Source organism: Oxyura jamaicensis, chromosome 5 (genome assembly GCF_011077185.1).
Source record: "Oxyura jamaicensis isolate SHBP4307 breed ruddy duck chromosome 5, BPBGC_Ojam_1.0, whole genome shotgun sequence".
Taxonomy (NCBI): Eukaryota; Metazoa; Chordata; class Aves; order Anseriformes; family Anatidae; genus Oxyura; species Oxyura jamaicensis.
Genome location: NC_048897.1, coordinates 43772400 through 43786376, shown reverse-complemented (window position 1 = coordinate 43786376; position 13977 = coordinate 43772400). Strand labels below are relative to the sequence as shown.

Sequence of the window (13977 nt, the reverse complement as noted above, 5' to 3'; positions counted from 1 at the left end):
TGGCCATCAGGCTAAATTACAGCTCATTATTATTGTTATTGATAATAAAACCCATCACGAGAGAGTAGGAGCCATGCTGACCCCCTTTATAATGCATACAAAAGGCAAAGAAATGAACAATTTGTCCCTTAGCCACCTCCTTGAAGGATGTCACTTGGGTGGATAGGACGCATGGGGGAGGCCAGCAGGCAGCGAGGGGAAAAAGCCGGAGTCACGGCTGCTGGAAGGCAGCGATGTGCTGAGAGCATGGAGCTGCTCGGGCAGGGCAGAGACCTCAGGTGTGGCCACCAGCCTCCAGCTCCACAGCAGCTGGAGCAAGAAAAGCCTCTGCTCTGGGATGGTGAGGGGGTTAGTCACAAAAGCAGTGCTTCTTGTTTTAATGCAGGGGTTTTGGTGGGCTGTTTTTGGGGTTGGTTGGTTGCTGCTGGCCTGCTTTACTTCCAAGCCCAGCTAGATGAAAAGGGCCTGGAGCAGATACTGGTTCTCAGCAACCCCGAAGACCTCTGCACTTAAGTGAACAAAAAGCTGTGAAACTAAATGAAAAGGATAGGGACTAAGTGAAGGCAGCTTCACGTTGGATGTGAACTATCTTCATTGAATTTTCTGAAGTACTGCTGAGATGCTTCTGCTCCTTCTGCATCAGCAATTAAAAGTCCATTTTCAGATGTTTGGGGCTGGCCCTTCCGAAAACGGGAGGACCTTCTGACAGCAGTGCTCTTTGCACTACTGCACCAGGGTGCTGAGAATCAAAAATTACATCTCAAACTTTCTTGGAAAGGCTCCATTATCCCCTGGGTGCAAGCAAGTTGAAAAGAAGCAGAACAGAGATGAGACAAACACATCCATTGCACAGGGGACTGTGTAACCTAAGGGGAACAACTTACCTCGAGGGTGGCCGTGGCTCTAACCCCCAGCTGTCTGCCCCATCAATCTCTTGAAAGTTCCTATTCTTGCTTGCTGCAGGAACAGGTCAGCTGCTGGACTAAAGCAGCTGCTTCCTTACTTTATGTGGCAGGCCATGAACCAAGGCAACAAACAAGTGCCTGCTGCACATTAAGTCAAAGTGGAATTCCTGGTACCACAGACAACACGGTATGTGGTCACTGCTTTCAGCCAGGATTTAGAAGCCCAGTCCTTACTTAGGTTATTGTTTATTACTTCCAATGCTTGCCGTGCTAGGAAATTCGTAACTACCCCTACCATCATGTGGAAAGTACATGAGAAGCATATGATTGGAAAATAACTTGAATGTGGAGGGCAAAAACAAGAGTACAGGAAAAATAATTAGCAGGAGTGGTTCCTAATTAGAGCAAAGAATGCTAGAACAAACACATTATGGAGAGGGAAGCTCTGGCACACGTTCTTGAGAAAGTCTAGCTGCTCTGCCTCCTGCACTAGCACCTCTGTAAAGGTCACACTCAGCAGCAGGATGAATTCATCACAGCAAGCTTATGCCCGTGACGTCCTCAAGCATTCCTCAGGGAAAGACGTATCCCACAAGAGCTCCTCCCTGCCTGCACACAGCTCCCATCGCATCCCTATAAACGTGCTCCTGTTGGTGCTTTTGCTCACCAGCCTGCTCCAGGACAAAACAAATGGTTACCCTCCAAATCCTAACCCTTCTTACTCTTCCCTCAAAGCTACAGTAAGAGACACGAGGTCAGGAAAAAAGACCTACTCTGAAACGCTCAGAGCCTGCCATTCCCACTAAAGCCAGCAAGACTGGAGCACGCTCAGCCCAGCCCAGGGCTGGGCCCGAGCAGCACGGTGTAGCTGCAGCCTGCTAGTTCTTGTTACACTGGTCCTACAACTTCCACAGCGCCCATCAGGCTGGCTAGGACTGCTCCCAAATGCATTTCAGATCAAGGCTTGCTGCCAGGGTGACTCTTAACAGTGCTATCATCACTCCATTACATCCACGTCATCTCGTCTCTAAACTTCTCTTACAAAAAATAATACAACACACATTTCTTCCTAGTGCCAGCTCTGGTTCAGCCCCTGCAGTCGCAACCGTGGTGGCAGCTGGCATTTTCAAACTGGGTCATCCCGACACGTTTGGAGGCCTGTTTCATACTGCAGTGAAAAAGAGGAACAAACAGGTGGCAGGAGAGAACAAGGCACATGAAGAAACTGGTGACTGCCCGCCCCCTCCAGCACAGCAGCTAAAATTCCTCCAGGATTACACAGCTACCTTAGATAAGACGCCCTTTTCCTGGGTACTCTTCAACACATTTCTCTTTCTTTGGGGGTTTTGGGGGGAATTTTGCCTTTTATTTTTTCTGTTTGAAAAAGTCCACTGTACCTTGGGTGAAATGCATCCCAAACACACAGGCTAGTCCTTTCAAACTAAATTGCTTTCCTGGCTCTAATACAAACCACTGCTGGGAAAGGGTTAAAGCCTCATCTTCATTTAAATATGCATCCAGGATCCAGAAATATCAACCTGCAGTAATAATGATGAAAGAGCTGCTCGGAGATTTCCACACAGCATTGCAACAGCAACGAGCACAGCAGCTGACAAACAAAGGAGAACTGCAGCTAAGTTTGAGGCAACTCAGCCATTTCTGGGATACACCCAGAGCCTTTGAAGCCTGCTATCTTTTTTTGCTGTTGGTAATATCAACACTTCAAGCATCAGAAGTTGCCTCAGCTAAAATGAAATACTGCCTACCTTCATATTTGAGCATTTTCTTAAGTGCAGCAACTGCAGCTTCTGGTAGAAGTGGCCATGACTGTATTATTTCTACAGCTACACTCAAGCAGAATCCTAAATTAAACACCAGTTATCTCATTTCTGGATTCATGGAGTTGTATTCTTCAGCTATGGTATTTGCATCCAAGCTTCACAGCTGCCAGGTTCGCTGCATAATATGAAATTTGGATTAGGGATAAACATAAACCCAATTCTGCTCTCCCATTAATCCTTTTTGCTGTCACTGGGACAGCCAAACTGATATTTCTAGGGAAGGAAAGGAAGGAACACATACAAATAGAAAGATCAGAAGTGGTTTTTGCCTTTTTTTTTCTGCAGGGGGTTGTTTGTGGGGGTTTTGTTTTGTTTGTTTCCTTTCTGTCTTCCCTGGAAGCAAGAAAAGGTGAGCATCTAGCTGCAGGCAAGAATTATAACCCCTCAAGTCCACCCCTCAGAGACCTGGAAGCTTTGGATCTACCTGGCAGCTGTTTTTAAGGCTAACACTTTTCTTATTCTCAAAAAAGGGGAAAAAAAACACCAACAAAACCCTTCAGACACAAACAAGAAGAAAAACCCCAAACAAAAAAAAAGCACAATACACACTCCATCTTCCAAAACCTCCCACTGCACTCAGCCAGCCCCAAATAAAAAAGCCTAAGCTCAGCTCAGAGTTCAACACGACTTTTCTCTCTGGTGGCAGAGCCTGAGATGCTCCCACTCTCCCACCCCAGTGCCAAGGGGGCTGCGCTCTCAGTGCCAACCCAACCTTCCGTGGGGTTGCATTATAAACCAGATCACTGGGTCGTAACCCTTCAGCAAGGGGGATTTGGAGGGAAGGGGGGAAATCATTAAAACCACAGTTCCAGCCATTTCAAAGACCTTGCTTGCAGCATGTTGGAGAGGAGGGACAAAGCAGCTTTGCTGACGCTGAATGCACATGGGACTCCATCCTCCTCCTTGCTGCTGCATGGGGTGCAGGGCTGGCTTGGTTCCTGGGTACCTGTGAAGCATGAATCCCTTCCATTTCAAATGCATCCTGTTAAACAGAAGCTTCATTTTTTAAAAGGGAAATTTTAAGATCACTTTCCCCAGTCTAGTCTCTCCCATTTGTGGTTTTCCGCTCACATTTATTTATTGCTAGCGCACCCCATGCCCCAAGGAAATGAGGAAAATGAGAACTGATGATGGCAGTTAATGGAGTCGTGTGTCCACACGGAATTCACAGGCCAAAATAAGTGAGCCGAGGGTGAAAGGATACGTGGAAGCAGAAGCCTTTCTTAGAGCCATTTGGCTCAGCTACCTACCCACTGAAAACAGAAACTCAACACAGAGCGTGTTGAGCCTTTTCAAAGGCATGCTCAGCACCCTGAGAAGACAAATATTTTCCTGTCCTCTATTCTGTTGTTTTAGGTTGGAAAATCCAGATTAAGGTGATTTTCAAGCTTGTGTCACATCCTCTTAAAAGAGAAAGGTAAGAATAACCACAGCCTGTTCTATGCAAAGATTAACCCTCGAACCACAGCTCGAGACAGCCTCTAGTCATTTAGAAGCAGCCAGTCCTCCAAAATCTGGGGATCCACCTCTCCGTGGCACCTGAGGATGGTTACCAAAATTCTCTCACCCACGAGGCAGCGGCTGGCAGGCTAACAACCAGCACACGCTCACAGCCTCTGGCAGGACCCAGGCTTTGAGCTCCCAGAGGCCAATTCGGAGCTCACAGGGCTGGGGCACTGCTGCTGAGCGGGGACAGGTCCCTCTCCTTGCCAAAACGCACCCCACAGGGTTAACATCCCCAGTAACCATAGCAACCAGCACTTCTTTCTCCATCAGAGCCTCAGCTGGCATGCTGCTGCCTTCCCAGGATCGGGTTTTGCAGCACGTTTAAGGGCCCCCCCCAACCCCTTTTGTCCCCAGCCAGGGGTCTGGCCGAGCACATAGTGAGGGTGCTGGAGCACCTGCTGCTCCGTGTGACCGGCATTCCTCTGTCCCCAGGAGCCTTGGGCACATCCACCATCCTGCCCGGGGAATAGGGGGCTGGCCGCGGTCTCCCCAGGCACGCTGAAATGGGCACAAGGTGAGGCAGGGAGCCAGGGGCAGTCCGCAAGCAGGGTAACAGAGGGAGGGCTGGGGAGCGCCCCAAGGTGGGGCACTGCTCTGCCAGTGGGTTGAACAGAAGAGCAGGGGACCCAGCTGGCAGCTGTGACCTGCCCTCCCAGGGGTGCTGTGGACAGGGCCGCCTCTTCAGCACCACCCAGAAGCTGCAAGTCCGTTGGGGACATCCACCAGAACATCCCCACGTCCCGATAACGGCGAGGCACCAAACCTCACATCCAGGGCACGTGTATGCTGTCAGGAAGAGAGTAGACAAATGACTTTCAAAACAGAGCTTATCACGAGCTAAACAATACATCTTTCTCCTCTTGTAGTTCACCTTTGAAATACAGACGCGTAGAAGCACTCATCACATCCTATTCTCCTGCCTGGTTTCCATCCCTTCCTCCTGGGCAGCTGCAGCATGCCAGCACTTGCTTATTTCCAAACCAACCCAGTGCCATCGTTATGGTTCCACCCATTGGAGCACTTGGCACAGCAATAGACGCTGCTGCGGTATAAATAGCTTCCTGCTGGCCCCGCTTGCTCCTGTGCTGGATCTCCACAGCATCATTACAATGCATTTTTCACTCTCTGCCTCTCCTTCCCCTGTGGCAGGCAAAGAGAATGGATGCTTGTCTCCCACCAAGCTGTTCCTGAACCCCTCTGGCAGCTGAAAGAGGAGCCTGACAGTAGATAAGGACCACGCTGGCAGCATTCAGCTTTGGTATCAATATGGGGCAGGGCAGCAAGCGGTTTGTACAGGATTAATGGTTAACAAGGCACAGGATAAAAAAGTGAGCCATGTGCCAACAGATACTTTTGTTTGTTTGTGTGTGCCTTTTTTTTTTTTCCTTCTTTTTAAATCCTCTCTACCATATCCATTATTTCATGGCGTCCAGGCAATGAATTCCTCTAATGTGCCAGTACCTGGGACGCAGACACCCCGTAACTACCTGCATGAGCCTGGAGCAGCAGGCATGCAGATTCCCACCAGGCTGTCAGGGCAGACTCACTGGTCCTTTCAGGGTTCGTTCCGGCAGCTTACAGAGGACCCCCCCCCACACACACACACCTCTGCCAAACATCAGCACACACAGCTCTGGGCGCTGTCGCAGGGCTGCCTGCAGGTTTCTGTGGCACAGGGGTACTGGAGGTGGCTCCCAGGAGGCTGCACTGACTCCACAGAACTGCTCTGCTCGCGGACCTTCCAGCTCTGAGCCATCACTAACGTGTGCTGCAATAGCTTCCATCTTCACACAGAGCCCCAGGAACACAGAGTCCTGTGACTCTTAGCACAAGAACAGGACGGATGAAATCCTATCTAGGATTCACAGCATTTACAGACCAAGGGGCTACGCCAACCTTCTGGAGACCCCAGCTCCTTCCACTCTTGCTTCACATGGCCAATGATTTCCTCCTCCAAAGTTAACACACATCACAAAAACCCATGGTTTAAAAAGGCAACAAGAAACAGGGAATCCTTCACTTCCCTGGATAACTTCCAATAGTCAATCGAAAAAATTAAAAAACACACACTCAGGAATTTTATTTCCGTCTCTGTGGACTTCTCTTGCAGCCCTTTATTTATATTATATTCATCTTTTACTATGTCAAAATTCCCCTTTGAGAAAATTCAACAGTCCCCTTTCAGTCTCTACTCAGTAAACTGAACAGATGGGGTTTGCTTCGCCTTCAGTTTTCAAAACATTTCAGTAGCTCCCATTCTCCATTCTTTTCTCACATTTTCCATACTAAAGCCGCTATTCTGAAGATTTTTTCCCGAATGCTGCAGCATTCAGAGGCACCAAACCACTCCAGTTACCACCTCATTTTTTTTACCCCCACATCATCCTTTGGGGCCAAGCATGACACTGGGAAGCCCTTGCCAGATTACCTGCCCGCTGTGCCCCTAGAATTGCACTCCAAGCTACTTCTTTCCAAACATTTGTTTTGATAAAGAAAGTAAGGCCAGAGCTTTCAGCGCTCAGACTTGTAACTCTGCAGTCGGGTCATTAAGAACCCACTACATTGGCATCAGTTCAAGCTAGGAAGCAGACCCAAAGCACTCTCTAAGACTAGTGGCAGTGTTCACTTTATTTACCATCTTGTCAATCTATGGCTTACCCTCAGTTTCTCTTCACAGCAATCCCGTATCAACTCTGTGTCGTTGATGGAAGCGTGGATCATCAGGCTTATTAGGTATTCTCACAGACCCCACTTAATTAGGATTCACCATCAGCAAATGCCAAGACTGGTAAGTGAACACCAGAACAGCTGAAGAAAGTCACTTTCCCCTGATGCTCCTCCTTCATAAACCATGAAGCAGACTAGAGGGAGCTTTGCATGCCTTACACCAAATGCTCTACAGACTTTGAAGAGCACTGCACTGCTTTGTTCCTCATAGTTCAGTTTTGGCTAACGCCAGGCAGAGGTAGGAATAACTGATACTTCCTTCAGTAGTGTCAGCTCAGTTTGAGCTAAGACAAGGAAATGTACACCCTTACCTTGTTCTTGTTCTCCCTCCCTGCAGAGCTGCCCTCTCCCCACCTGCTAGAGAGTTCCTACCACCCCCAGGTCCCCTCAGCCACCTCTCCCAATGATCCTTGGCTGCTTGCTGCTACCAGATGCCGTTTGACAACCACATCTCCACACCCAGCTATGTGCCTGGGAGATCTTTGTATGTCACGTATTGCACAAGAGATCATACTTCTCTCCCCCAAACACTGTATGAAATATTCATTCACTTTTTTCTGTATCTTTTTGGAAGGTAAAATCACTGATGTGCCTACGCTGTTACTAAAATTTTAGTTGAGTCTTATGAGAAATTTGCTCTTGCCCTCACATTCACAAGTTTTCCCCAACTTTTGTTGTGCCAGCAACAGTCAACTGCTACTTAGTTTTTAAATCAGTCATACTACATTTTTCATTTCTTCGGTTCATGACGTCTTAACAGATATCATACCCTTTTAACTCTAATATACTTGCATATTTTGTGCCAATTACCATGATATTGAGTTGAAGATTTTACTCAGTTCCACAAATCCTTTCTTTTCCTCCTCCATTCTCTCTTCTGTCTCCAAGAAACACCCTTCCTATCAGACAAAAACTGAATGTTCCAAAGCACAGCTGAGATTCAGACTCTCAGACTGGAGGGGCAGCTACAGAAATCCTGTGCCACAGATGACCCAGGCAGTCTTGCCTCCAGGTGGAGGCATCAGTTTTTTGCTCTTATACACACACCCCTTCACAGGTTTCTAGCTGTAGGTAACTGTCAAATGTCTCCTCATCAGTCTTACTTAGTTCAGCATGCAATAGCCAGCAGAGAGCAGACAAGACACCACCGGTAAGGGAGAAGGCAAACATGATGCTTGCAAAGCCCTTTTTATCTGCAGATCATAGTACTATTATCCTTTTGTAACTTAAGGGGCAACTTCCTCAGTGGACCAAATGCCCCAGGGCAGATCCCAGCCACTTCTTGACTGAGCCAGTTTATGCAGCCTCTGCTGCCTTAATTAGCAGAGGCCTCACAACGGTGCTGTGATGCATCTCAGCCCTTGGGCCTAGGGAAAAATCATCTATCAATTTAATACTGCCACCACAAACATCTGCAGGACAGGCACGTAAGATTCTTATTCTTGGTCTCAGATTCAGAAAGAAAAAAGGTAGAAGCATAAAACCAAAAACAGTCTCTTTCAGCTGCCTCCCCTAAAAACGTTTAGCTTTAGTTACTGCAAACAGCAGCCCTTTAATCAAGGAGTCCCACTTATTCACGAGGACAACTGTAGCTAGACAAACCTTTCAAACACTAGTTCTGCCATCTGGCAACAGCACTGAGACTTGTTCCCAAATACACACACAGAGCTGGTAATTGCCCTCACGTGGAATTCCAAGGCACTGCAATTGTTCTGGCATTTAAACCTCCACGAGCTCCAGATGTGAATTTTATTTGTGACTTTATCAGAAAAAGGTACTACAAATTGCCAGAGATTTCTGCCACCCCATAGTTCTCAAACACTTTCGCTCTCAGCAGTTATTTCTGTCATCTTCTGTGGCACCAGCAAACAAGATCATGTAGGCCTGAGAGTAAGTATCTTAAAGAATTCATGCCAAGGAAAAACGTGGCACATTTCTCCTGCTTTCCCTGCTTCCATGTATTTGCTACACTGAACAACTGCCTGAGGGGAACAAAGTTCTTTTGGAGGGTCGCTTTGTAGGCTTTTCTTTTTTTTCCAATGCTCAAATTAATTTCAAAGCATAATAAAAAGGTCACAGACATAACCTCTCTACTGAAAGTGGCACCTTCACATTCTTTAAGTGATACACTTAAGAGAAATGGAGAAAGAAAAATTTAAAGAGACTTACATTTTGCTTCAGAGAGATTCTGATTAGGTGACCAGACCAGCATGCCGAGGTTCTCTCTCTCCTGACTTCGTCTTGCAAGTTTGGCTTAAGAGAAAGCAGATACAATCCAAGTTATAGAGAAAGTCGTTTCAGATGCAAAATGTATACAAAAGCAACTTATCACGCATCTGCAGCTTTTAATCAAGCTACGAAACCCATCTGTAAAGTCAAAACCCGACCTCCTCATTCAGACCTGAGGCTTTTCCTTGATTTTTTTTCCCCCAATGCATCACCCCCTGTATACCACGACAGATACCGCACTCTCACTCTTCCATGCAGTGCACTGAGAAGCATATGTTAGATCTAAATTAAAAGTTAATGTTTCTCTTCCAGCGTACTTGATTATTTTTCTTCCAGCCACTGTTAAATGAAAAAGGGAGGAGCTAGGCTCAGGCAGCAGGCTCCAAGCCTTAACGTCATGAGACCTTACCGTGCACTTAGGTTAACACTTCAGGGTAGGCACACGGACGAGCCTCCCAGCTTTCACTTCCTAGAGCCTTCTCCCCCATCCAACCCAAGAGCCCTGCTGTGCCTCCATCCCCAGTATATCCGTAGACCCACTGAGGGAACGCTGGGTGTCCCAGAGCAGAATCAGGCCCTCTCCTCTGTTCAACCCATTCAGAGCACCTCTCGTGCATCACACCCACGCTCCTGAAAACACGTCCGTTTTTAGCCAACTTAACGCTTGTTGAGCTTGAGAGCACTGAAAGTCTGAAGTGAAGAACCACAGCTGCACGTACTTTGAAGAGCAACCTCAAGGTAAAGGTTAAGTTTCAACAACAAGTTCTTGTGAATCTGGGTGATGAGCAGTCAGAAGAGGAGGAGGAGGAGAGAAAGAAACCTGCCCTGTTGAGTCAGCACGCCCAGCCAGCTCAACCACCCGCCCTGGCCAAGAGCAACTTGCAGGTCTTGTTATGAACGGGTGCCTACAGTACTACTTCCACTACAGAACTTCGTAATGCTGAAGTTTTATGCAATGTTTCAACACAACACTATTTTCTCCTCGCTGCACAATGAGACATAGCCACCATTTCACGATGCACTGAAAAACACCACAACAGGTGAGGGAAGTTCTGCATCTTCTGATGGAAGACGCAGTGCCAGGACCCTCCGTTCCCGTGGCACGGGTATGAAAGCAGGACATTATCTGCTCCTCTGTCTCCACTGTGGCACAAACAGAAGCCTGCCAGCACCCAGCCTTCTGAACAGATCAGAAAGTTCAATAATTACAACACTATGAGCACTCACGGTTTGATTACTGTTTTTAACGCTAGATCTGCTCAGCTAATAACATTTAGGGATAAATGACAAAAATAATGAGTTTAAAGTAAACGCATATATAGCAAAAATAGCATGCACAAAAAAACAGGCCAATAACCTATTTACACTGAAGTAAAATTTTACTTTCAAATACCCAGAGTCTACCTTATTTTTCAAGCCTTCCTAGAAACAAATCTTTATTTTCACTACTAATTTCTCTGTTTTAATAGCTAAATATCATGATCACCTTTTACACGGCCTTTTTTTTTTTTTAAGGGTAGCAACTGCACGCCCAAGGTATTTTGTGCCCTGTGCACCATCACTACTTTCTACACTAGGCAGAAAAACAGGAGTGAGAAAAGACAAGAGCCTCCAGTGGAAAGAGACGGGGGGTGGAGACTGGGTCTATATATAGAACAGAAAAAGTGCCTGAATTTATAATTACATTTCTTGAACTTTACCAAAAAAATCTTCATACTTCTGGGATTAAATTTTACTTTTGCCCCATACCAAGGCTAGGACAGAAATGCAAAGGAAAAGGCAGCTTTAAGCCTCTATCAAATTTCACTCTTCACTCTCCCTACAGCAGAGTCTGGCCTACTATTTAGTTCAGTGCAGAGTCTGAAATATACAAAAAGAAGGCTCTCTCCTCACTTGGCATTACATTGAAAAGCACTTCCACATCCCATAAAAATACTCAAGGGCAGAAATCATCAGGCAGGCCTCCAGAAGCTAAACCCTCCCAACCCAAATCCCACACCCCTCCCCACAACCATAACCCATCCCCATTTAGGAGCCTGACACCCAAATTCTGCAAGTGAGCCTTCACACCATGGCAACCCATCAGCCTGGCTCACTCAACTGACCAAAATGCCTATTCCTGGACAAGGGAAAGCGTCTCCCCCAGCACAGCAGGCTGCGCCTGCTCCCTGAGGCACCAGGAGGCTGCCACACGCGGCACAGAGGAGCCCGGCTGTCCCCTCAGCAGGCTGGTCCCTGAGGGGAAGGTAACACAAAGAGGTCACGGCCATCCCCAAAGCCTGGGAGGTGGTGACCAGGGCAAGGTGGTATTGCAAGACCTCGTGGCATCAAGGTGGCCAGTGAAATGCATTCCTCGCCCTCCTTTTTCAGGAGAGTGCTTCATGTTAGGGGCTGCCCACGTCCAAGCCTCCCACCCCTTCCCTCTGGCCAGGATAAATCTCTCACTGGGCCTCACTTGAACATGTTCTGTGATTTGCAGGGAGTTCTTGGAGTCCAACATGGGGCTTTGTGCTACCCGCAGGATCCCCTCCTGCCCAAGTACCACAGCCCCACTTCTTCCCCTCATCTCCCACCAGCCTCAGCAGCAGCCCGCGCACGTCCCTCAGCCTTCATTCCTCAGCAGAGGCCAGTGCGAGGCACGCCAGGGTTAAGTTAAAACTCTGCATAGGACAGACCAAAGGCCAACACCCATCAGAGAACGAACATGGAGGGCAAACACCCCCAGAGGCTAGGACTCCCTCCCTAGAACCACGCATGACTTACCCCAGCCACGCAGCCCCCTCGCCTTCTAGCGCCACACTGTCCCCTCCATCACCCCTCAAAGCCCACAGACCCTCGCTGCCCATCACCTCCAAGCAAGGCAGACCCAGCAGCGATTCCTCCTAGCAGCCCAGTGCTGACCCCCAAAACACAAGCAGCACCAGGACTCCTGCTACATGACAGAGCAAGGCTTAAGAGCTTGCTCAGAATTCAGAAGCATGTTGGAATGGTTATTTTAGAGCAAGAGCCATAAGGAGAGAGGATAGGGCATGGCGCAGCTTTTGCGGAGCAGTTATTACATCCCTTTTCTGCATCTTTCCAAGCACAGCACAAGGCCCACCGACATGGGGGAATTCCTTCCCCCATCCTCTGCTTCTGCACAAAGGTTAACAGGGGGAATTCAAACACTCTACACTTCAGTGACAAAGCTAAAAAGCTACATTAATTTAATCCATTATATATTTTACATTAAAACAGACACTTAAGGAGGGCAAGGGTTACTCTTTTTAGGGTAACATCAATTTAGGATCAATGGGGTTTACTCATTTAAGCAAGTGCAGTTAAACCAGTGCAACCTGTGTTTAAAGAAGCTGTATATTGGCAGAAAGATTGTCTGACATTTCAGTTAATCCTGCACTTTCATCTACACTACCCACTAGGTATTTGTAGAGTCTCTGCCACAGCCATTAGCTCCCTATCACAGATGATACAGGAGCAAACAGTTCAAAATAATTTCCCCACTGCTGGCTCTCCTGTTTGTCCCAAAGTCAAGGCTCAGAGGAATAAGGGATCCTTCCTCCTTTCCTTTGTTCCAGTGCCAAAACCCACAGGGGATGCAAGTTCTCATTGCCTTCACCCTAGCAGAGATGGGCAGTCCCTCTGACCAGGCACAGTACCATGGCTCTTTTCCAGAGCTGTCCCCAGAACATTTTCCTATCCCATTTCCTTAGCTGCACAGACAACTGTTTGATGAACCATACGCTGAACCAGAACAGGGGTTTGATCCAGGTTAAAAATCACTTTGTAAAGAAAAGGCCATTTTTAAAGGTGGTCCCACTTACAGCCCTGGTTGATGGCACAAGCCCCTAACATTTCACCTGGTACAAGGGAAGCGATGAGGCATGACCTGATATCCACCAGCCGCATCTCAACAGCGGCATGCAGCCAACCACATGGTGTATAGGGACGTGGTGCTCTGTTGTGCAGCTCGGTAACACAGCTGTTTGAGTCACTAACCCCCTTCTGCTTGTAGGGTGATGTCCTCCATCCCTGGGGGCTCCCCACACAGCCCCTGGTAAGGCACGGGCCTGGCATGCGCATGACAAGGGTGTGAAGCCCAGACACAAAGCAGCTACAGCTCTCCCCCAGCTTTTGGAAACCTGTTTCAAGATTGCCATGCAGAAAGAAAAAAAAAAAAGGAAAACACAAGATGGAGGTTTCAACCAGCAGCAGCTGACTTTAAGAGGCATTGGGCTGATTTAAAACAAAGTATCTATCTTGCTTCTGAGTCTTTAAAGCATCTTTCTACACTGCTATGAAGGATTCTACAAGAGACAGCCTCGCTCCCAAGCATGTCTGCCCAATTTTCATTTGTACACTGGAAGATGTCAGTCCTGCTCTCCCACCACCACAAAAAGTTTAAAGCCTCAGAAGTAAATCCATCTGAAGGTCAGCAATCCCAGCTCATACACAAGGCAGAGAACAAAGAGGAAAGTGAAAGTCAAGAGATTAAAAAAAAACTCTTGAAACCCTCCCTTCCTCCTAGAGCCACCTTCTGCTGCATTCACTCCAAGTCAGAGAGCAGAGGTTTGGCCCTGCCAGGACCCTCTGCAGAAACAGGATAGAAGCGACGTGTACAAGTTCCTTGCAAGGAACTTCTTAAATGCACCCTTGCAAATCCCCCAGTATCAATTTACCTTCAAGGTCAGGACCTCCTCCTCACATCAAGAAACACAGCCTTGAGCCAAAGTCAACAAGACCGTGTGCTTCCATAGCAGAGGGACTGTGCC

General features: G+C 47.6%; 1 protein-coding gene across 1 annotated transcript in view; it reads right to left on the bottom strand.

Annotated features, from left to right (window-relative positions):
* The window catches only part of RCOR1 (REST corepressor 1), an 84157-nt gene that overhangs the window by 32899 nt on the left and 37281 nt on the right, over positions 1–13977 (bottom strand). Inside the window, exon 3 of the mRNA XM_035327246.1 lies at positions 9149–9232. Coding sequence (XP_035183137.1) covers positions 9149–9232 — 84 coding nt within the window. The remainder of the gene's footprint in view (positions 1–9148; positions 9233–13977) is intronic.